At 43.6% G+C, this 23,125-nt stretch overlaps 1 protein-coding gene across 2 annotated transcripts in view; it reads left to right on the top strand.

The window, feature by feature from the left end:
* Positions 1-21,076, top strand: part of ALG9 (ALG9 alpha-1,2-mannosyltransferase) — a 34,600-nt gene extending 13,524 nt beyond the window's left edge. The window contains exons 11-15 of one of the 2 annotated variants that reach the window (XM_082330665.1): positions 1,107-1,212; positions 1,953-2,100; positions 2,423-2,552; positions 10,106-10,236; positions 20,707-21,076. In XM_082330665.1, coding sequence (XP_082186791.1) covers positions 1,107-1,212; positions 1,953-2,100; positions 2,423-2,552; positions 10,106-10,236; positions 20,707-20,830 — 639 coding nt within the window. In that variant the 3' untranslated portion in view covers positions 20,831-21,076. Of the gene's footprint in view, positions 1-1,082; positions 1,213-1,952; positions 2,101-2,422; positions 2,553-10,105; positions 10,237-20,706 lie in introns of both variants that reach the window. The other variant, XM_082330664.1, reaches the window with a different exon arrangement.
* Positions 21,077-23,125: the final 2,049 nt, after the last annotated feature.

Here is a 23,125-nt window from a genome sequence, read left to right as displayed (position 1 = left end):
TTGCTCTTCCCCTGTTCAGTTGCTATTCTGACTGTTAATCTCCCATCACTGCTGATGCTTTGCAGGGCGAAGCTGGAGCACCCCAGATGAGTTTCAGTCCTTGCATTTGTACGGGATCAAGCTCTGTAATGTCAGCAGTTTTATGGCTCTGACTGAGAATTGCTATGTGCTGTCAGAACATTCATCAGAGGGCAATGGTTTAGGACCTTTGCCAAATGTGGCTTTAGGAAAGCCTAGTCTATATTTGTGTCCTGCATATTTTAAGTTTGATGACATTTTGTCCAGTATTCAGTATCCAACTGAGAATTTAGAACCGATTGCCCACTAGTAGTACAAGCTTGTCAGAGTGTACTCCTTCAAACCACGTGGATCTGGCTGCTATGAGAAAAAATGCAAACAAGACAAGAGGAACAGAAATTGGATTAGGATAAGAAATGAATAATCAGTCCTGCAGAAAGGCAGAGCAGGAGGGAAGGACCAAGCCAAGTATTGGAGGTAGTTCCTCCTACGTATTCCCAGAAAGGCTTTTAAATTAGAAGAATCTGAAGGGCTTTTCTTTTAACAATTTCAGAGTGGCTTGTGTTTAAAGGTGGATGCAGAATGTGCTGTGTGTTCTTTTATCGACTTCAAAGCTGTAGTTTGTGCAGACAGGGTAAACAACCATAGGTCACTCAGTAAATCTGGGTCATGGAACTTCTGTTGGAGAGGAAGTCAGTCCAGCATTGAAAAAGAGCTCTGTGTTGGGAAGTTCTACAGAGCTGCCCGAAAGGGACACTTGCTGCAGGTTCACCTGGGAACAACCAAGCTGCACCCCTGGTAGAGAGCACTTTACGGCTTGACTAGAAGCATTCCTAGGGAAAAGAGCTGAAAACGTATTTAAATACACCCTAGATTATCAGTTAAGAAATGTGACTGAACCATGTGAGTTTGTGGGTTTTTTATGGGTCTGAATGAAAAAGTGAAGACCAAAGATCTGGTGGGAGATGCAGGCACTGCTGTAAGGTCCTTATGAAAAACAGAATTTTGCTAAACGTATCAGAGTTTGAGTAATTTTATATTGTTTTTTTTTAATCTTTCGTCAGAAATGTTACCACTTCATATTCCAGCGCTACCGCCTAGAACACTACACAGTCTCCTCCAACTGGCTGGCTCTGGGGACTGTCTTTCTCTTTGGCCTTTTGTCATTGTCACGCTCTGTTGCCTTATTCAGAGGTTGGTATTTTGGACTTGTTCTGTGCTTTCCTGGGTATTGGTCTTGGCAAGTCTTAAGGCCTGCCGAAGTTGTGCTGCTTTGATTATAGCAGCACAGTAGAAATAAGGAACCTTGAAAGTTTGGGTGTCGTTGTTGCAGGGAAAGGAGTAAGTTCTAATGGTCACCATTAATGAATGATTATATGTGTGAGTGTGTGTATCTGTATGCACATTCATACATGTATGTATGAATGTATCACTAGAATTATATCAGTTAAAAATCTGCTGACCGTCAGCCAGTACAACTATACTGATATAAAACCTGTACCCAGACTAGTATTAAACCAGATACTTTAACTTTCAAGCATATGATTCCACTTGAAAAAGCATTTTGCCATGTAAAACTTGTAATTAAATGCACGTGTCCTTAATGGAGATGGATTAGATACGGTCCTTAAGTACTTTCTTGAATCAGAGCCATGCAGTGAAGCTTCCCACCTCATCATTATTTTTTTTTGCTTGATGGTAGCCATTGACAGTCAGGACAGGAGACTGTGAATAAAGGTGGTAGGGTACAAGCACTTCTGAAAGGAGGAGGAGCTTTGGAATCCAGCCGCTTTTTAGCATAGACCAATTCATTTATTCAAGAAGTTATCAGTTAAAAAGTTATGTATGAACAATTTTTTTGTAGTCTTTCAAATGTAGTCATGTAAATATCACCTATTTCTTTAGTCTGATTTACAACTTTCTGCCTTCCATAGGCTACCATGGGCCCCTGGACCTGTACCCAGAATTTCACAGGATTGCTACTGACCCAAGTATTCACACTGTGCCAGAGGGGAGACCAGTTAATGTCTGCGTGGGAAAGGAGTGGCACAGATTTCCAAGCAGCTTTCTCTTGCCAGATAAGTAAGTGGTTTAATAGAAAAGGTACAATTTCATGAGATTCATAAGGAGTGACACTTCTTATAAGAAGTATTTATGGGAGTAACCTTCAAGACCTTGTATCTCTGTTGACACCAGCATATCCAAAACAAAGGATTTCAAAGTTTGTTGTCAGCAGATCATGTTGGCCACAAGTTACTGAAAATTTGTAGTGTGACTGCTCCTCTAGCAGGGCTGTCTACCCTCAGGAATGAAATGTCCTTGGTTATACTTCTGGTTTTCTCCACACAAAATGTTACTAGCTCCTGCATTTTCCTGCGGGGCTTTCTGACGCTGTTCTCTGTAGTTGGCAGCTCCAGTTCATCCTGTCAGAATTCAGAGGCCAGTTACCAAAACCGTTTGCCAAGGGGCCAATGGCCACACGGATCATTCCCACTGACATGAACGACCAAAACAAGGAAGAGCCATCTCGATATGTAAGGATCCTGTTTTCTTTTCCTTACCTTACTGTATAATTTGTATTAATATAATGTCTATGATTGGGTCTCCCCATTTTATTTCCTGGGGACCATACAAGTTACAGAACAAAAACGGGCTCTCTGCAGCACTTGGAAATTTCCCCATTTATGTGAGTGGTTTCTGTTTGCATTCCATCTGCCTATTTTTCATTTAAAGACGTAAGAATAATTAAAAAAAGAAGCAGAAGAAGCAATAATTCCTAGTTATTGCAATTTTGGGTTCAGTGTAATGTGTTACTGTGATCACAGGAAAGTGAACTGAATGAGTAGTTTGAAATCCCCCACAGAAAATGTTTGTCACTGAGCAGGAATTGAAATTTTCCTTTGTACTTTCCTTTCTTTTTAAATATAAATGTATTAATCATATTTGCAGCTGAGGAGGAGGAACTTAATTTGGAACTTCACTGAAACAGTTGCATCAATGACTTCAATGGGAATCTGTTAAGATAATGTATACTGGTATTATTTATTTGTTACTTTTCCTGGTTGTATTGTGTTACCTAAACAAAAACAGTGCACACATACGAATATTTTAAAATCATTGTCAGCTAACTTCTTTAAAATTATTTAGCAGGTTAAATCTTAGCAGTGCACTAAATAATCTTTGCAGCGCACTAGATATTTAGTCATCCTTTCTTTTTTGTCCTAAGTGTTGAATGAGAGGAACTGCCGAAAAATGCGTAGTCCTTTTCATTCTCCGTTAGCACCTTGGAGGATAGCTTTGGTATGTCCATCAGTATATAGGAAGCACTCGGATGTAATGGACCAGGTCTCTGGTTTGCATGAGTGGGTCTATCCTGGCTGATGATAGTAGACATATGCTTGTTTATGTGGCTCATGACTTTGGCCGGTTAGACATTGTAGGAGCACTTGTGATCTGCTCACAGAAGTGGATGGAAGGCAGTAGTATAACACAGGAGCAAACTGTGTGGGTAAAAGCAGGGATCAATCTTCTGGGTTAAAGCTCTCTTATTTTGAGCCTCATTATGTAGTTACTGGAAACAGGAAGGAGGCGTGTTCCCACCTGAGAGAAGCTGTCTGCTGCAGTGCATTTAATTTATGAAATCTTTAACTGTGGCATATTTTTAGCACAGACAGCTGGCTGGTATGCAGCCTGTGACTAATGGAGCAAAACACACTTTTGTTTCATGGTTGTTTCTTAATGTCACCCTACAATTTTGTTATTTCTCATGCAATCAAAAGGGCCTAGGACATTAGAAATTAGCTACTAAATGTGAATTTTAAATGGGGTTTTAAAACTTTTACTTCTGACCTGCTAATAACACCAAGAGAACATGATCTTTTCTCAAGTTTAGTGAGCTTATGAGTGCAAGCATATCCAGAATTAAAAAAAAAAAAAAAAGTTAGCAAGTACTGAAAAGGACCATCATAGCGAATAAATTTAAATAGCATGAGTCTGTTGGTTATTTCAAGGGGAGAAAACAAATGGTTCAAAAGGATTATCTGAGCCATGGACAGGTTAAAACCAATTAATGGCTGCAGAAATGGGACTGATCTTTCTGTTTCAAGTGTAAGTATCTATTACTGCTCTGCTTGAAAATTGAAGGGTAAATCTCAGTCTTTCTGTTGCTATGAGACACTGGGGAAAAGAGAGATTTGATCTTCTTGTTTTGCAATTCCTCCTTCCTTTATCATGTTGAACAGCACTTAACTTGTCCTACTGGGGAGATGCATTTGTCTCTGAAACTGCTAAGAAAGAGATAAGGAGTATTCTCTGTTACAAAGATGTATCCAACCAGGAACAGTAGATAAGGCCTAAAAGCTGAAACTGTTAAAAACTCCTAACTTCAGAGGAAGTTTTTTTAACGACTTTATTTTCACTTCTTTTCCAATTCCCTTTAGCTCTGCTTTGAACCATAGGAACCACCTGAAGCTTGGTCTCATTTTTGAAATATGCATTTGAGTGATCAGTGAAACATCTCTGGTTTTGCTCAGAACAGTTGAACTTTATCTGTGGTAAACCAGACAAGCTCCTGTTGTGCTCTGTGCGGCCAGGCTAACATCTATCCAGACACCGATGGGAGACACGTGGCTGCAGCAGTACAGCAGCAGGCTGCGCCCTTAGCTCCATCTGTGTACTATGCTGTGCCCACTCCTGTTACTCAGGATGTGATCAAATGTAGTTCTCTACCACTTAGCGTAGCGGTTGCATCAAATAAAAAAGGAGTGGGAGGAGGAAAAGGAAAGGAGAACAGAAGAGGATAGGATGTAATTTAGAAATTCCTTGAAGCTCCATTCACTAAGAATGTCTTCTTTCTACAAAGAAACATTTCAAGGTCTGTACACCACTGAAGTCTTGGGTAAATCCTGAAATAAATGCATAGGTGCTGTGCTGGGCCTCTGACTAGGATGATTATTACCCTTAGCTTCAGTGTAACTTGTAAGAATGCACTGTGCTCTACTTGGAATAGTGGAAGGGACATCTGTGTTTCACCTGGTGGATAATTCATATGCATTGGAAGTGCCAGCCCTTTTATGGGTGAGATCAGTCTTAGTGCTTGAGGCAGTAACTTGTCTTTCTCCGAATGATTCTACATCGCTTACAGAAAAACTTGGTTAGTGGTTTGGGAGTCTTTTTGCTAATGAGCCAGAGCCTCTCTCAGGGCCTGGAATGTTCTTTTCATACAGTGCAAGAAGTGGATTCAACGTTCTCCTCAGCTGAGTTTCCCGTGGTGTAATTTCATTTGCCACTCAGTTGTGATGCCAGGGAGCCATCTGGTATCCACCTAATTAAATTGTTTTCAGCCTAAATTGTTACAGTAAACCCCAAAGGTGCTTCAGAAAAGTGAATTCAAGCATGTCCAAGGAAGTTTGCAATAAAATTTTGTGGGAGAACAAACTGAAATGTGGGATACCTCAAGGGAGCGTTTGAGGGAGTAAGAATAAGACATAGTCATCCTGGCCTTTGCAAACCTGGCTTAAGGGGCCTTAGCTTTTCATTGGACTATTGCAGCTATAGCTGCCCTGCCTTTTTCTTCACCTTTTCAATGTGGCAAACTTATGCAGTGACTGTAAGGAAATTTGTTTCCTTGTTGAAACACCTGGTCATCACACATTACCTTTTTTTCTGACTTGATGAGATGCGCACACTGTTGTGCAATCAACAAGACACAACTGTGTATGTTGTGTTCTGCCATTGTTAATTAAAGGGAAAACTGCCACTTGGGAGAGCTGGCCTCCTAAGGAGTGCATACAGATCTTTCATGAAGGTCATGGGGCCCTCTGTGTAAAAGTCAGTGAAACCAAATGGATCAGGACTTGTGGCTCCCCAAACTTGATGATGTTCCTTCCATCAGGCGTGTAACTTATTAATGCGAGTCCTCCTCCTGATAGGGTCCTTAGGCTTTCCCTTCCAGCCTCTGTTGCCCTGACTGCAAAAAAAAAAAAAAGAAATCTGGAGGGGTGTGTCATTTTACAAAGGTCAGTGGTGATCTGACCTTGCAAGAACTCCCTTGTAGCCTGCCTTGAAAAGCTTGTGCATGAAAAAGGTGAGATTGCAATCTACATTCTGTTCAGAGCCCCTGAGGGACAAACAAGGACCAAGAGTTTGTGTCACCAGCTGAGAGACAATTTTTTTGTGTGCACTGTTGACAGGATCTGGTTATGATGCTGTGTGATGCTGGGGCCATGGAGCCTGTTTCCAGAAAATAATTCAGCACAATGATTTGTTTTTCTTGCTGTCTTCAGAAAAAAACTTCTAACCAGTTTACACCAAGACGCATGATGGAAGTTCTTAGCTTAGCACAAAAATTTCCTTACAGGTCACTTAGTCTCCTCATGAATTTCTTTCCTGAAAGTGTAGTGGATTGCCCAGTGGAAGGAGTCCTTGTTTACGCCTGGGAGTGGGAAGGAAGCGTGTTAGAAGCATGCACCTGTCCTCCTCCTGTTCATGCAGTTGGGAGTTCAAACACAGGCTTGGCAGCAGCAGGGTGTTTGGGAGGAGCTGGCTGGACCTTTTATTTGCTTGCCAGTTTCCTTGGTGTTTGCTGATCTAATAGGGCTAGGATTAGATGGTACAAAGTGGCCCGCCACTCTGATAACGCTGTCCTGCTGGATGCAGGGATTGGTGGCAGCTGTAAACTGAGATACCACAGTTGAAAACTCAGTATTTTTCCTAAGTTCCCATGTCAAGTTTCTTTCCTTTCACCCTTGTATTCCACCTGGGTGAAACACCTGCACAACTAATGAGACTCATGCTACAATTTGCAAATATTTATTGATCAGAAGTTATGTCTTGTCTTCTGTTCCACTTAACCTGAGGAAAGACTCTGGTGATGTAGCTGTTTTATACATAAATACATGTATTTTAGTTCCCTGATGTCTCCCAGATCAAAATATTTACATTAATGAAGGAAACCACCAGTAAGTACTAGGATGTGCTGTACTTCACTGGTGTCTTTTCTCAGAAATTTCAAAATACTGTACTACATTTTAATGTACAATGCTTAATAACATATTGGAGGCAGAAGTGGGAATCGTTAGTCCCCTTCGGCAGTTGGGAATACTGGAGTGCCACAAGGGCAGCTTGTGGACCAGCAGAGCCAGAAAAAGCCTCCAAGAATTCTGTGCGTTCTCAGTTCGCAGAAGGAAATACTGGAGACAGAACTTTGACATTAATTTGATTGGAAGTGGCACAAGAGCATAAGATAGTTGCAGGCGTCAGTCCTGTTGACTTCTAGTGCCTCTCAGGTCACTACTGCATGCTTTTGCCAGAAACCTCAGCCAGTGCCAGATGTGAGAAAGTGTGACCCTTGGCTGACAAAACCTAATGTCAGCAAAATACCCAAGTAGAGAGGCAATAACTGGTAGAGCTTGCTTTGCTCCAGTGGCTGAAAATCGTTATGCCAGCAAAAGCTCAGCCTTGCTGCTATACACTGCATCCACGAGGGGCTCATTTTTCTGATGTATTGTAATGATATAGCTACCCTGGTACAATTTAAACATGGCCTTAGGCTTGGGATTATTTCACTTTTGAAAATATGACTTAGGTCACTTAAAGACAATTAAATCTTCAACAGGAGGACATCAGCCCTTATTTGTAACCTGTCCTCTCCTCTACATCTCTTATGCTCAATGCAGAAGTTTCTACATGATGTAGCCTCTTGTTGGGCTACGTTGTATGAAACTTATCTCGCATCTGATGGTTATTATTAAAAGGAAATTTGTCCTTGTAGGAACTCAAGTCTTTGAAGCGGACAGTTCGCATTTGTCTTGGCAGAATTTTTATTCCTCAGCAGCTCACGTGCACGTCTGTAGGGGTACCTGTGAGGAGTGGGGAGAAGAGGGCAGGAGGTAGGGGCTGTTAGCCAGAAAGGACACAGGGTGTTCGTATAAATGAATAGTACAGCCTGTTCATATCCAAGAGCACTCTCCCCAGCAGGAAGGAGAAGGTTGCATAACGCAAGTCTCCCGAGGACGTTGCCTGCAGCTCATTTAACTGGGAGGTCACGCACATAATTCATTTCTGTGATGTTGCTTCCTCGAATGCATTTTCATAATTTGGGAGGGTGTCACCAAACATTTTGGTCAGGGCAGAGCAGTTACTTGCGTCATAGGCAGCTGATAAAGGCATGCCTGTGCTGATACCAACTCCATATGGTCTGTGAGGTGCAATGTGATGTCCATCTGCTGCGAGTGAGGCAGCGAGGGTCATCAGTGCTACAGGACAGGTTATTCATGCACAAACCCTGCCATAACTTGTGCCAGAAAACAAGCTTACTCTACCAGAACTACTTACTGTTTTCCATAATTCTGCTTAAGCCCTGCCATGAGATGACAAGACCATGAGGCTTGCAGAGTTAACAGGTTGTGGAGCTTGCGTGACCCTTGTGGGTAATGCGTATTGGTCTGTATGTGTTCTGAGCCAAATGTGCTGGAATTGTGTGCAACTGATTGTAAAAGCACTTCCAAAAAAAGCATGAAAAATTAGGTGAGTGAGGGGGTTTCTTTTGCAGAAAGTTGGCAGATGGCACTGTTTCTTACAGGAGGATAAACAGGGGAGTGTGAGGCACTGGCTCCTCTCAGCCTGATATAGCATGTACTTTGTTGTCTTTTTGGGCAGTGGGTCAAGCCTTTATTGTGTGAACTTGACTGTACATTCTTTAGGGCCAGGGCAGCACCTATAGAAGATGTTAATTGGCAGTGTCTTCAGAAGTTTATACATTACAAACAGTTCATGATCATGATAAACGAGTGCTGAGTTGGTACACTTCCCAGCATCCATACTTAGTATTCCTCTGGTCTACAGAAATATTTCTCTGGATGTCCCTTGACATACGGTACCCTTCTCACTGTTGTGCATGCACTTTGGAGCAGAATTCATGCATTGCTGTTACAGTAGTGATGGGAGTAGTTATCCATAGATCACTCAAAATGAGAGGATGTACTGGAAACTGCAAAGGTCTGTCCTTTTCAGAGTTTTTATCAATGATTTGCAGGGGGGGAGGAGGAATAGGCAATAGGCTTATTAAATAACAAATGATGTGGGAGAAAGTATGTAATTAGAATTCAAAGCGATTTTGACAAATTGGAGAAAGGATCTGGAAAAAAAAAAAAAAGGATGAAATTTAGTATGGACAGTGCACTAGACAGAAATAACTACGTGAATACATGTAGGTTGAAGACCAGCCAGTTAGGCACAAGTCCTTCAGGAAAGGATCCAGGGGTGCAACAAATCACTGGATGAATATAACTTAGTATTGCCATGCTGCTGTATAAAGAGATGAGCCACATAGAGGGTTTTATGCACAGGAGCATGTTGTGCAACTGTTGCTTTGCTGCTTTGCATTAGAAAGTCCTTCATTAAAGTGCTACATCTTGATTTGGGCAATGCAATCAGGATAGATGTGACTAACTGAAGACCCACAAGAATGATCAAAGGGGTAGAAAACAAGACTACAGAGTAAAATAGGATTGTAGAGAAGACAAGAGCCGTCTTCATATAACAGAACTCTAGTACGTAAAAACTATCACAAAGAAAATGATGTTTTCCTTGTTCATGATGTAAAACAAATAGGAATAGGCGTGAACTGAGACAGAAAAAGATTCAGTGTAGACATGAGGAAACTTTTCTAACAATAAAGATAGTGAAGTCTTTTGCCTGGGGAGCTTGTGGAGTCAGCATTGTAAGAAGTCTTTAATAGCTAGTTAGACAACCAGCAGGAAAAACATCAACAGAATTGGTGCTGCTGCCTCAAATTCCCCTCTGTGACTTGACAGTTCTTCAGTAGGAGAGCTGGCAGTGATACTTCCTCAGAGAGGGACCCCAGGACTCCTCCTATGACCAGAGTAGTAGTTGTAGCTTGTATTGCCCCATAAAGGTTTTACTTGAAAACATTCAGAATATTTTACCATGTATCCTGCATGAAGCATTTAATCTGTTGCTAGAAACTTAACCCACTTCTCATTGATAAGTAACAGTCTGTATAAATGAACACATACAACCAGAAGCCTACGGGAAGTAAACCACAAGAATGTCTGTCTTTCTGCAGATTGACATTTCCAAATGCCACTATCTGGTGGACTTGGATACAGCAGCTGAAACCCCAAGGGAGCCAAGATATTCCTCCAACAAAGAAGAGTGGGTAACCATTGCCTACAAGCCATTCCTAGATGCTTCCAGGTATGTTTTACACATTTGAGAGGGAGGGGAAAAAGGCTGGTAGGTCTGTGAACTAATTCTGTTCAATTACCCACTTGCAAAAGTAGCTATGTACGGGGAGGAAAGATACATTGGCAAACACCAGCTTGAAATCCAGTTTCCAGTAAAGCCAGCTTGCTGGCTACAGTGGAACCTTTGTCAAACTTGTACTTGCAATATTTATGACCTTGGTTGCTTTAGAGGGTGAAGTTATCTGAGAAGGGTGGTGAGAAGGATTATTTTTAAAAAGAATCCTCCCTGTGCACTTCTTGCTGAAGTAATGTTTTTTGTTTTGCTTTCTAAAGAAATGAGGTGTATGTCATCTCCTCCCAACAGATTTTTGAATCTGCTGTCTTGTTTCAGCCAAATTGAAGACAGGTGTAAGTCAGTCTCAAAGAGCATGAGCTCTTGCAAATTCTATGAAAGCTGGCAGAGAGAGGAGTCAGTCTCATCGAGTGAAAAGTCAGCAAGGTCACACCTTTATTAGGCGTCAGAGTATCCATGGGAGAGACCTCTGTTAGAATCCATTCTTCATTAGTTCGACTGCTCACTGAACAACTTGCTTGTGTGTCTGAACAGGAATTTCTGTGAGAAGCAGAGATTGAAATTGCTCTGCTCCAGGCTAACGGGGTGGAATCAGGGTTGTCAAACTGGGAATGTTGTTAATACATTCCTGTAAATACAGAAACCTGCAGCTGTAAGGGGATGGTTATTTAGCCATTTAAAGCTCTGGTCATGTAGCTGTTGTAACAGGACAGAGAGGCTGACTGGAAAAATCTCTGTAAAAAAACTAACACAGAGTTCAGTGTCCTCCTGTTTTCTGTGTGAGACCTTATTACTTCCTAGAAACAGGACCCTCCAGGGAGGAGGGCTGGTAAAAGCAGTTGAACAGTGAGAAAGAGCGATAATGTTAGAGCAACTCCCAGGAGTGCTCTAATGTTCCCAGCTTGCTGACACAAACAAGTTTTCTTGGCAAGGTTTGTCATTAACTATGTTTTCCAAGAGACCTGCTGTTACATTCAGGCAGGACTTTAGGAAGGGAGAATGAGATGGCCCATGAGTCTTCTTAATGAGGCAACAGAAGCATCTGCGTAAGAGTGTTTTGCAAAGGACTCCTTGTGCAGAGCATGTACCCCTGGATGTGCATTTCTGCTTTGAAGACACATTCACGTGTTTTTTAAAGCTGGTTTATCTTGCTATCCTCTCCTGAACAGCCAAGCTTTGATTGTTTGGACCTGATCTAAAGTCCTCTGAAGTCAATCAGAGGCACTGAGTCAGGTCCAAATGAGCTTTTAAGACATCTTAGGTTAACCATGGGGATGTAATTTGCTAGGGTTGCTTTCAGAGGTAGCAACTGTCTGCTGTGGAGATGCTAGCCTGCCTAATGAAAGCAGGTATGGCTGGTATGGCTGTACATCTCACAGACATTCTCCAGAATGTCCTGGATTCTCCATTGCTTCTTTCCACTTTTGCTCATTTTTCCTGTGCTTAGCTGATGTTTGGTAGAGAAGGAGTTGGTCTGTCTCATGGGGTTTTTTGGATTATTGCACTTTCAGCCCCCACCCATAGCCTCTGAGCTTTTGATTAAAGCTCGTGAGAGACATACCACTGCTCTCTCTTCTGAACCCGTTTCGTATCCCCTTAGAGGCTGTGCCCTGCTGAATGCAAACCAGCATCTCTCTGGAAGCAACAGCACAGCGTATCTGCGCCTTTTGTGGGGAGAGAGTTGAGTCTGCAACTGTAGGCCTTACCTACAGTGGATGGAGGCAATTGTTTTGAATCCTCCACTTTCACCCAGGCTTTTTTGTTCATTCCTAACTCAGCTGGGGATTTTTCCTGTAAGGTGCGTGTACATCTGATACCATCTCAATCCTGACCCTGCTGCAGCCTGCAATGTTGGCTGGAATCAGTGCAAGGAGTTGAGCTAGAACCAAAAGCATAGCTCAGTACTGAGCTGAGTCCTTGTCACCCTTCACTGCTTTAATGCTGTTTCTGTTTGAGTCACTCTGACATTTTTCTTTCTTCTTTTTTTCCCCCTCCTTCTTATTAGGGGAAATTAGATAGGATTAAGGAATTTCCCTATTTACAGCTAAACCCCTGAATCCTGCCAAGCATAAATATCTGGCTGGCTTCTCAGGAATTTGGCTGAATACATAGGTAGATGTGGTGTTGCAGCTCTGTGCTTCTGGGGAGATGTGCTGCCTGCCAGACTGAGGCTGGTAACTTACTCCCAAGGCTGGCAGTGAAAACCTGTGCAATCATTTTGATTTGATATATGATACTGCGTGTTGCATGTAGATGATCTAAACTCCAGCTAGATTCCCAAGCTGTATGTTTCTTGTTGGCTGAGTATCTCTGCAAGCCTGCAGCCAAACTCTGGTAACGTACTCAGTACAGGGATGTCGATTTCTGTGTGTGGTCCTTCATGTCTGGCTTGTGAAGGGAGAGTGCGTGTGGCTGTTACCAGTGGAAGTAATGGCTTGGCTTGTTGTAGCAAAGGTAGCATCTCGCCACGGGGCAGCAGGCTGTTGCGAGAAGGTGGGAGTCACAGAGAGATTCTGAAACTTCAGAGCATACTGACCGTGGTAACGATGAGATGTAAAGGGAGAATACTGAGGGTGGGGAAAGGGGAGCATGCTCCCTGGCTAAGCAATCACGAAGACCTTAGAACAGATCATCTAAAGGTGGTGGGGAGGGAAGGGGATCTTTCTGGCTGCTGTGTCCTCCTTAACAAAAGATGCTGTTGCATTAGTGGGAGACTGGAATAGAAGAGGGTTTGCAGAGCATCTCCCAAGAGGAGATCAGGCAGTCAGATCATTAGTCCTGCTGGTGTCGCCTGTCAGCCTCTTCTGCTCCTGTTCTTGTGCTGCATGGAAATTCTCCATGCTGTTCCTTATCAACGCCTCACAGCTGGAGCAGAGGGGAGGTGTGGTGCCTTCACCAGTGGAGGAGGCCAGGTTGCCATAGCAGCAGGTCTGATTTCTATCCCTGCTGTTAGTACCTCCAGAGCTCCCGCAGTTTGGAGCGCTGGGCGCTGTCCCTTCAGCAGACCTTTAGCAGTCTGCAGGTGGGGCAGCTGAGTGCACAGTGCTGGTGAAGGGCTGGAAAGGCATGTGCTTACCTGGGGGGTGTCACTGACGCTGAGGGATGAGAGAACCAGCAGTGTCTCCCCATCTTGTCGTCCTGCTTGTCTGACAGATTGTCTCTTCCCCCTGAAGAACAGTAAGCCAGAAACCATGGCCTGCCTAGCAGGGCAAATGTGTAGCGGTGGGCACAGCTTCCCAAGACAACTCATGGTACAGTGAAGAGCAGAAAGAACAAACCATGCAAGGTCTGATCTGCCCTGTTTTTATCCAGTGTGTCATTTAAGGTATCACATTTAAAATTGGATACTACAGACAAGATCAAGGCCTCTTTTGCCAGCATGTCCACAACAGCATGAGCAACAGAAATTTCAGAAAGGCTCTTTTTGGATTGCCTGCTTCATAATTTTTTGTCATACATCTTTAATTTCTTTCTGTAATTTGGCCCTTGGAGAAGGGGTAGGGTGGATGAGTGATTAAGGGGCTCAGCTGAAACTTGGTGCTCCCATGACTCTGTCCCAGGTCTCTCAAAGCCTCCCTGTGTTGCAGTTTTCCATTTGGACCAAAAGTTTGTTAGCTCCACAGTTATCTCCAGGAGTTTGTTGGCAATGAATGAAAGAGTGAGGCGCTTCAATTTCATAATAGCAGTGGCAGGTAAATACCTTTCCATTGTTTTGCATCTGAGTATTGGAATTTTGCTGCAACATCCATATAAAGGTTTCCCATGGCAAATGTTCAAAATCAGTCTGTTGAGCTCCTTGCTCTGAATGCGTCATAGCACTTCTAAAATAAGGCAGCGTTGTTTGCTTTGTTTTTTTTCTCTGAGTGTGACTGAGTTGTAACTTGCATAAAATAATGGGGCTCAAGCAATTGTCAAAAGAGGAAATGACACAAGTTTTGTGGTAGATTGGCAGCTGACAGATGGGTTAGGTAGAGGCAATTGCAAATCTGCCTAGCAACTGAATGAGATGCAAGGGTCTGTCTCACCCTGCAGACCCAGGCATTAGCTATTGTCCTTTTGTTGAGTTTGGAAAACCTCGTTTGCAAAGCAGGTACTACTGGTGTGTCTTTCTGTCTGTGGCTGCAGCAGTCTCTTGCTGCTAGTCAGCCCTTGCTTTGCTTGCTTCTGTCCTTACCCGATCTGTAGAGTACCAAGGCTTCTAGAGCGGGCACTGCAGAACCTCAGAGGGAGGACACTGAGAGTCGCTGCTCTGTCCAGTTGGAAGGTTCTCTGAGGGCATCAGTGATGCCCTGAGACTGTTTCAGGGATGCAACAAGTATTTTTATAGTCCGGAAAGTTGTTGGCAGGCCTGATAGTGGAGAAGGTATGGAAATCCCAGCAAAAACACTTCTGTGTTTTTGTTTCGTTTTAATTGGAGACAACAAATCTAGGCAGTGCTGTCTCTCTTAGAGTTGAGAAATTGGTCATTCTGAGGAGTTTAGCTGCAGGAGAGCAGCAGTTACGCAGTTGTAACAGCATGTTAGGTACTAGAAATCGGTAAGCTGAAAGGATCCCAGAGCTAGTAGATCTGTGGGGAGAGTTCTTCCCAGGGTCAGACACACAGGTCTGTGGGTAGTCAGTGAAGATGCATCAAGGACTCCTATAATAATCCAGGCTGCTCGCGTTTCTGAGCATGTACCTTCCCCCCTCCCCAGCTCAGCAGAATGACGCATCTCTCAAATCCGGCACCTGCTTCCACACAATGATTTGGAAATGTCCCCTGCTACCTATGAAGTAAGTGTAAAAACACCATGAAAATGCAGCTTTTTTTATAAAAGGGAAGGAGGAACAGAAGTGTCACTTTGAACGGAGCTGTGAAGGAAGCTGCTAGTGTAGATTTCAGGTCTGCAGCTCAGTGGCTGCAGAGCAAGGAGCATTTGGGGGAAAAAAAACCATCAGACACCTCCCCACCCAAAACCAAACTCCAGCTCTTGTTCTTTGAAAATAAATGACCCCAGCAGTTCAATTCACTCCTGCTGAACTGGAGGCTTCTGGGACTCACTGCGAGTCTCACATTGACGTCAGCAAGTGCAAATGTAAATCTCAGCTGGCTCTGATAAATGGTGCTGCTAATTGAATTAGAGAGTACTCCAAGCCACCAGCTAATTATGCTCCTCAGGAAGCTGCTTTGTCCAGGTCCATTTAATTCTATATTGGCTGAGCACTCCAAATCTGGCACAGAAAAGGGGAAATATATTACAGCTCCCCACTGAGGAGCACATATTTTCCAGCTCTTTAGGCTGAGCCGTCTGCTTGCTCCAAACGCTTGGGTTTTCCATCAAAAAAAATATTCTTAGTGCAAAATTAATGATTCGGTCACCTTGTTCTAGCATATCATTACCCTGGTTTGATAAGAGACTGTCTCATTCTCTTTAGCGGTGCTTTCTTCCATGTTATATGAAATGTTTTTCCCTACTTTTGTTTTACAAGTAGCTAAATTACTTCTTAGGTGCATGGTCGGTACAAAATTTAACACCTAGAGGAAGTGCAAAAGTTAATAGGTTTTTAGAGAGCTTTGATCGTGAGCTTCCTGTGTGCGCCCGTAGCTAGAAGGTACTAGGTCCTGCCCATGTGGCAGAGATTCAACTTCCTCCTACCTCTTCTTTCTGCTGTTCCCTTCTCTTCTTCCTTCTCATGCTTCTTTCTGAATTCTGCTGTCACTGGGGTAAGAAATTCAGGTTACAAGATGCAATTAGGAAGAATCTCCCACCACTACATGTATTAAACTGCTTCCGTTCCATGTCACTCTGTGAGCTTGGGAGGGGGGATTTTGAACATCTTCACTTAGCAGTCCTTGCTTCCATTCCAGAAGAGCCTCCACTGGCATTAGTAGAACAGGACTGTTGAGTTGCTTTCTCCTGAAGTCCAATAGGTAATTTACAGAAGTACTCTTAGCACCAAACGGCACTGTGGTCCCAGCTCTGCTGGGCATGCTGGTAGCTATGCACCTCTATCTTAACTGGGAGATGCTCTGGGTGCTGCAGTAGTTGCTCCCCTAGAAACCAAAAAACTGGAAGACAATTTAGCCCCACCCCGGAATGTGCAATACCTCCCATGTCTGGAGCATAGCGAGAACTAGGCAGAATTTGCCTCTTGCCTGGCTCCAGCCTGGAGCCCACCACTGAAAGAGCCTGGCTGCATCAGCGTTGCAGTAGCATCACACTAGACCCTTGGCTACCCAGCTTGGAGTGATTGTGGCCTTGATCTTGCTACCAACATGCTGCTTGGGAGCTGTATGCTGATTAAGGCTACACACACTCACAGTCTCTGGGGGACAAATTTAGAAGCAAATGGAAATAGAACTTTATATATATTCACTGTCATCTGTCATCCCAACCCCTTCCATGTGCCATCTGTTGTCTGAGGTTGCTGAGCCTGATGAAGCGAGGTGACAGGAGGTAAAGGTTCCCTGTCTGAATTTAAAGCTCTATCATGACTTCCTGAGCTGTAGGTGCATCAGCAGCCATGGTTCTCTTATGGCTGCTGATGAGAGCAGGCATCCAGGGCTTTGCTACTGTGTAGTTACTGGCAGCAGAGAGAGCAGCCTTGTGCTTTGTGTCCAGTCTGAGTTTCTTTACAGTGAGAAAGTTGCTGCTGAACAAATAGAAAGGCTGACCTTATAGCTCTGGAGCAGATATGTTGGTGCTGCTGTTTACCATGCCATATTCAGGGTTTCACGTTTTTATATCTGAGATGTGATTCTCTGAGCACATAAACGTGATTATTTTTAAGATACCTCTTTTATTTTCTGTTGCCTTTTTTTTTAACCTGTGTCCTTAGACTGGGTAATTGGAACCCACGTAAACTGTTCCCTTTTCACCTTTGTAAGTCTTGTTAGTGAAGAGTCATTTTGCTACAGCACCAGCAGCCTGACTAGCTAACACCGGGTGGAAACCAAGGACTCCTTGTGGACTTGACAGTTTGAGTAATACATCATTTCACCTTGAAGTGCAGGGTGAACTTTGCTTTTGGGGTCTCTTCTGGCTAAATGAGATTTACAGTTCTCCATTCTTGGAGCATGTACTTCTTGTTTTGGGGGAGGAGTACAGGAATGTTGAGCAGCTGTGGCCTTTATGCACCAATTCACTGTATTGTTATTTGTCATGAGTGCCTTGGCATTATGTATGACATCCACTGGTGGGCAGAGCAGCTATCTTTCTGCTCTGCATTTCTCGTCATTTTCCACCCTCGATATTTTTTTCCATCAGTCATTCCTGCCTCTCCTTTTTTGATCTTTTTACCAACAGTATTTTGTCCTCCTGTTTCACTGCTGATATAAACTGAAACAGCGAACACTGACATTTAAACTGCTGCTAATAAGGGCTGAATTGCCAGCAAAGTTAAGAGCATGTGGAGAGTCTTCATTGCTCAGACTTGTTGTTTCAGGCTGTCTGCAAACCCAGGATGGTTACACTGAGCTGGCTCATCTGGGAGGAGGTTTTTGCTACTACCAGCTCCTGGGATATCCTTTTGTTCTAGAAATCAAAGCTGAATCCTGCACATTCTGGCCATAAAGACCATGTGAGCAGAACCACGCGAGCTGCGTTGGGCCTATATTTCAGAATATCAACAAGTACAAGGTATAGGGAGTGTTTCTCACAAAAGGTATGAAGAAGAGGAAGTACAGACAGGATAGCAGTGTTTCTGCAGAGCTGTGAGAGACACCAGCACTGAAGGTAAACACAGGCGCTTAGTTCTGTTGCTCCAGCAATCAGACCCACCATTCCTGGGTGCCCACTGCATTGTACAGTGCTGGCCTGGGCGGGCTGTCAGTATGTATATGCATCCAGGTCAAGGGGAGGATGTGAACTGGGCACTGTTGTCTGACTGCTGTCAGCTCTATGTCTGGACTGAGCGACTGAAAGCCTTTTCAGTGCTACAGACTGTATCCTCGGGACCTCGGCCATCAGCTGAAGGTGCTGCCTTCCTCTCTGTCCCTGAGCTAAACTGCACAAGGCTAATTCAACAAATTACTTCATCTTAACCCAAGCATACACCCTGAGCTCTGGGGAATTGTGCTAGTTTCTGTCCCTTTCTTACAATGTAGCAGCAAGCTGGTACACTCTACCTTATTTTTCATTTTCCTTGTTTTAAACAGCATCCCAAGCAGCTTGAACACAGTTGCTTTTTCTTGTCTGTCTGTCTTTTCTTTTTCTTTGCTAAAGGGAATTCAAGTGAAACCACACCATTCGCAGAGAGCAGCCATGGTAGAAATAGTGGGTTGTCAGGCTCAGAGGAGGAGATGCCAGAATAAGTTCAGCAATGACATGATGTTCATTAGCCACAAGAGATGGAGGAGGAAGATCAAGCACTTGTTTTCAAAGGGATGCCTTTGCTTCTAGTGACTGGAGGGAGGGCTGACTTCCAATTTCCAGGCGCAAGGAAATGACAGCTGCAGAAAATGTTCCTTGTTCAGAATACACCAAAATTACCATCTTCTGCCTAGTTATTTGCTGCTAAGAGATTCTGCTTTGAACATGTTCCCGATTCCAGCACCTCAGGAATTCACAAAGGGCGACCATTTCCAGTGATTCTTTTATTTAGGAACTTTGCTGGGTGCTTTACAATTTGTAAAGGGCCTAAGTATTATCACTGAGCTTTTTGTTTTTTGAAGTAAAGCAATCAGCATTTTTATATCCTAAAGCACAAGCTGAGCGCTTGGCAAAAAGCAGGCTTACAAGATGCTGGATGTTGAAAGGAAGCAGTCTCACAGTTAGAAGTGGGACTTGTAAATTTTAGGAATTCAGACTTGCTCAGTCTCTCTGAGGGTAGACAATACTTTCTGCCTCAGTTTCCCCTCTCCAGTGTGGGAAGAATACTGCTTTGTCTGTCACTTTGTCTGTCTAAAGAGGGAATATTTCAACTGAAAAATGCCTTGCTTTGTGCTTGTATGGCATATTATGTAACAGGACCCTGCTGCTGAGTGGTGCTATGCCAATGCAAGTCGATATCACCAGTCTTTTCCTGGATGGTCCTTTACTCCAAGTTGCAGGAGATCAGGAGCTGCTTGTTCTCAGATGAATTACAGTAAGGCTGTCTAAGAACCCTGGGAGCCTCTGAGGAGATGTCATTCACAGTGGCAGTTCCTGCCATTGTTTTTTAGACTGCATTTTTGAAAGATATCCAGTGCTGCCTTACAATAAGCAAACAAAACACAATTCTTCTTTCTTCTGAAAAAGTGACTTGAATTGGATGTCCAGAACCTTGGCTGTGTTACCAGCAAAGCTGTGTGAATTTCAGTGACCAGCAAGTATGCGCTGGATCTGTGTACCATCCCTGACCACTTAGCATGCTGCAAATCAAATTTGAGTGCTGTTGCTGCTTTTCCAAGCTTTATGTGGATGGAGTTAGACTTATGTCTGTCAAGGGTTGATAGTTTACCAACAAGTTGATCTTAAAGAGAGAGAAGGTTTAATGATAAGGAAGCAAGACTCTGCCCCACCCCTAATTTCAAGAAGTTGCTCAAATTCTTGAAGCTTCTAGCGAGGTTCAGTGCTGCTGCTGCAGGACATTATATTTGTCCGCTTCATGTTTAGACCTGGATTTTACTATTAGTTTGCTCAGTAAGAGAATACATGCATTTAAAATGTACTCAGCTAGCACAGCTCCAGCAATTAGCAACCCAACAAAAGGTACTAATTTGATGCAGCCATTAAACCCTCCATGCCCGAGTACTCCATTGGTCCAATTGTTGCAAAGTGCTGTGAAATGCCAGCTCTCAGCACTAGCAGGGCACGGAGTGAATGCTGACAGCCTGCAGCAAACTGCCTTGTAGGCTTTAGAGCCGTCCATCCCTCTTTAATTCAATACCCTCAACAGAAGTTCAGTACAAGAACAAAACTTCAAAATGGCAGCGCCCATCAAAGCTTCTGTCTGCCCTTCAGGCATGCGTGGAGGAACAGGCGGCCAGAAAGATTGGATAGAAAAAAGGAGATGCCAGGAGCTAAATGCAGCCTTGCTATCTTTCACCTTCATAGCATGCCCTGAGGAACGGGAGTCCTGCCTGTCTGTATGATACCAAAGGCCCACAGGGCTGTACTATCTGCTTTTTGGACAGTGATATCCAGAGTCTAAGTTTCTTTCAATAATTACAACACCTTCTTGCCCTCTCTCCCCCTTGATCCTACTGGAATTGGATAGTGGGCAAGCTGAAGTACTGGGCAGGCTGCTGCTCTTAAACTGGTGATGCTGGCACAAACCAGCTTTGCTCACACCGACAAGGAGAAAATGGGATTGGGCTTCATATGCCTGAACTGTTAGCATTCCTCATGTCACTGACTCACCAGCCCAAAGCCTCGTTTGTATTGTTTTGAACACACTGGCTAATGAGCGCTTTAAGGATGATTTGTTTTTCCTTTCTGGTTTCAGGTCTTCAAAGCTGCTGCGTGCGTTTTACGTCCCTCTCCTCTCAGAACAGTACACGTGGTATGCAAACTATACTATTCTGAAGTCCCGGAGGTCGAAGCAAACCAGGAAAAAAATGGGAGGCTAGCAACACACCTGGGCAACAAAACCAAAAGCATCTGCTGACACTCTTGGACAGCTGCCTAAGCCATCTTCAGTTCCGTTCTTGAGAGATTGCGCTTGTAAGATTCACTAATAAAGATTTCCCATGAAGTGATTTCGCGCTGCAAGCTTCCAGCTGTAAAAAGAGTGCATCGTCTGCTTTCAGTTCTCAGTGTCAGGTCTCTGCTCTGCCTACACAGAACATGTTGGTAAGAAACCATTTGAAAATCCAGCAGCCACCTACGAACGTATTATCCCTGATGCTCCCTGTGTTATTATCTATTACACCAGAGAAGAGAAAAATGAAAAATAAAAAGGAATGACTGAGGTTCTGCTCCAGGTTGCAATTTGGCACTGGGAAAATCCAGCTCAGCCTCTCTCTTTCTCTCTCCTGCCCCCACGCCCCCTCCACTGTCCTCATCTGCTTAAGTAGTGTTCACCTTCTCCTAGGAAATTTTTTTTCTTAAAGAAAAAGGAAGGGGTAAAGAGGAAAACACCTGAGAGACAATTAACTGAAATGCACTGAATCTCAGGGAATGAAGTAGCGTGCACCATGGAGAAACAGGCTGAAGTTGCTCTGTCCAGGAGACACTTTCAAGGATAAACCTGTGCTTTTGGGAGGAAAAAACCCAAACTTAGGAGTTGAGCCTATTATCTGTTTTAACGGGATCAGAGTGTTTTTGTTATCTGTGAAACCAAGGGTTTGTTTGCTGTTTATAATAATTTTTTAAAGATGCCTATTGAATTCTACTCCTTTGAATTCTAGACTACAGCGTCTTGAAATTTCTAGAAACATCCAGAGAGGAGAAAAAGGATTAATTTTTTTTTCCAGTTCTGTTTCCCAGAATAGACAGTATATGTTACATTGGTCCAATATGCTTCAGAGCAATGCTGTATTTATTGTATCTCCATTTTTAAAACAGGCAGTGTCACAAGCTAGACGAAGAGAGTTGTTTTCATTCACATCCTTGGAACTCTGTGGGGATGGAATGGCATGAGATGGAGCAGAGAGGAAGTTCCTTTTGCAAAAAGGCTGCACAAGCTCCGTGCCCCCCTGTGACTGTGATTAGATTGGTCTGCGTGTGCAGTGATAGAGTGCCAGAGCAGGTGGGTCAGGAAGCAGACTTGTATGTTTGGAAGTTGTTGGGATCCAAACAGAAAAGCATGGGCCTCTGAGGATACATGTGTTGGTCCAGGTGCAGAATGCAGTCTAGGCAGGTCTCTTGGCCAGTCTGCAGGTTAACAGCTGAGCAGGATGGGAAGGGCAGGCTGTAGCAACGGGGCTGTGATCTAACATGATACTACTGGGACAAAGCAGGAGGAGCTGGATGAGGAGCAAGGCATGGGCTGAATCATAAGAGTAACTTTAGAAACATAGGGAGAGGTGTTCTGAATCCCCTGCATTTCATTAAGGAGGAGTTTTTTTTTTAACAGTGTTGTGCTCTATTGGAAACACAGCTTATAAAGTGCAAAACATGATAAAAGCAAACACTATGCTGCTTTGTTGCCTGGATGATTACAGCGTGGAGAATGCAGTTCTCTTCCATTGCACCCCCATTGTATGGAGGAGCAGTTTGAGCTGAGACACTAAATTCAAACTTTGAAGGCTTAGGGAACCATCTGTGGCTCTCTTCAGAGAGATGGATTTCACCCTGTGCAAATACCACCCTTCATAAGAGTCAAATGTGGAGCTTCAAGGTTTTCAGCCAAGAAACTGGTGTCTTAGGTGAGTTGGGAGTCACATTGCAGATCAATGTTGTAGTTCATAGTATTCATGCTGTGTTCATAGTATTTCCCCCACCTCCCTCCAGCCGGCTCTACCCCTCATAAAAGTTTACATGTGTCGAACAGGGCTCTACAGTGCCAGTAAATCAAAACCAAAACTCTTGCCCTGCTTGTTGCCTCTCCCTTTGGTAATATCTGACCTTAAATCAAATAAAGAAACAAATGCAGTTAAAGAACCAATCGCACCTCTCTCTGGTGCTGTTTGTGTGACTGTTCCATGTTGTCATAGCCCGTAACCTCATGTTTAATGTGCAAAAGACAGTACAGTAAAGATCCGTTTTAAATGACTGTGGCTGCTTCACCTTCCTCTCCAGTTTGATTCCTGTTTTGGGGTGGCGGTGGGAGACTGATAACCTGACAATAAGTAGGAGTTATCAGTGTTTTCCAGAGGAATGCAGCAAATGTTTGGTTCCTGGTAGTAAACACAGGTGCGGCTCCAGGTAGTGGACAGCTGGACAGCTTTGTATTCCAGAGTTTCAAATCAAGGCAGGGACTT

Source organism: Platalea leucorodia, assembly GCF_965183815.1.
Source record: "Platalea leucorodia genome assembly, chromosome: 20".
NCBI lineage: Eukaryota > Metazoa > Chordata > Aves > Pelecaniformes > Threskiornithidae > Platalea > Platalea leucorodia.
The sequence above is the reverse complement of the archived record's forward strand: the minus strand, read 5'-3'. Positions and strand labels throughout refer to the sequence as shown.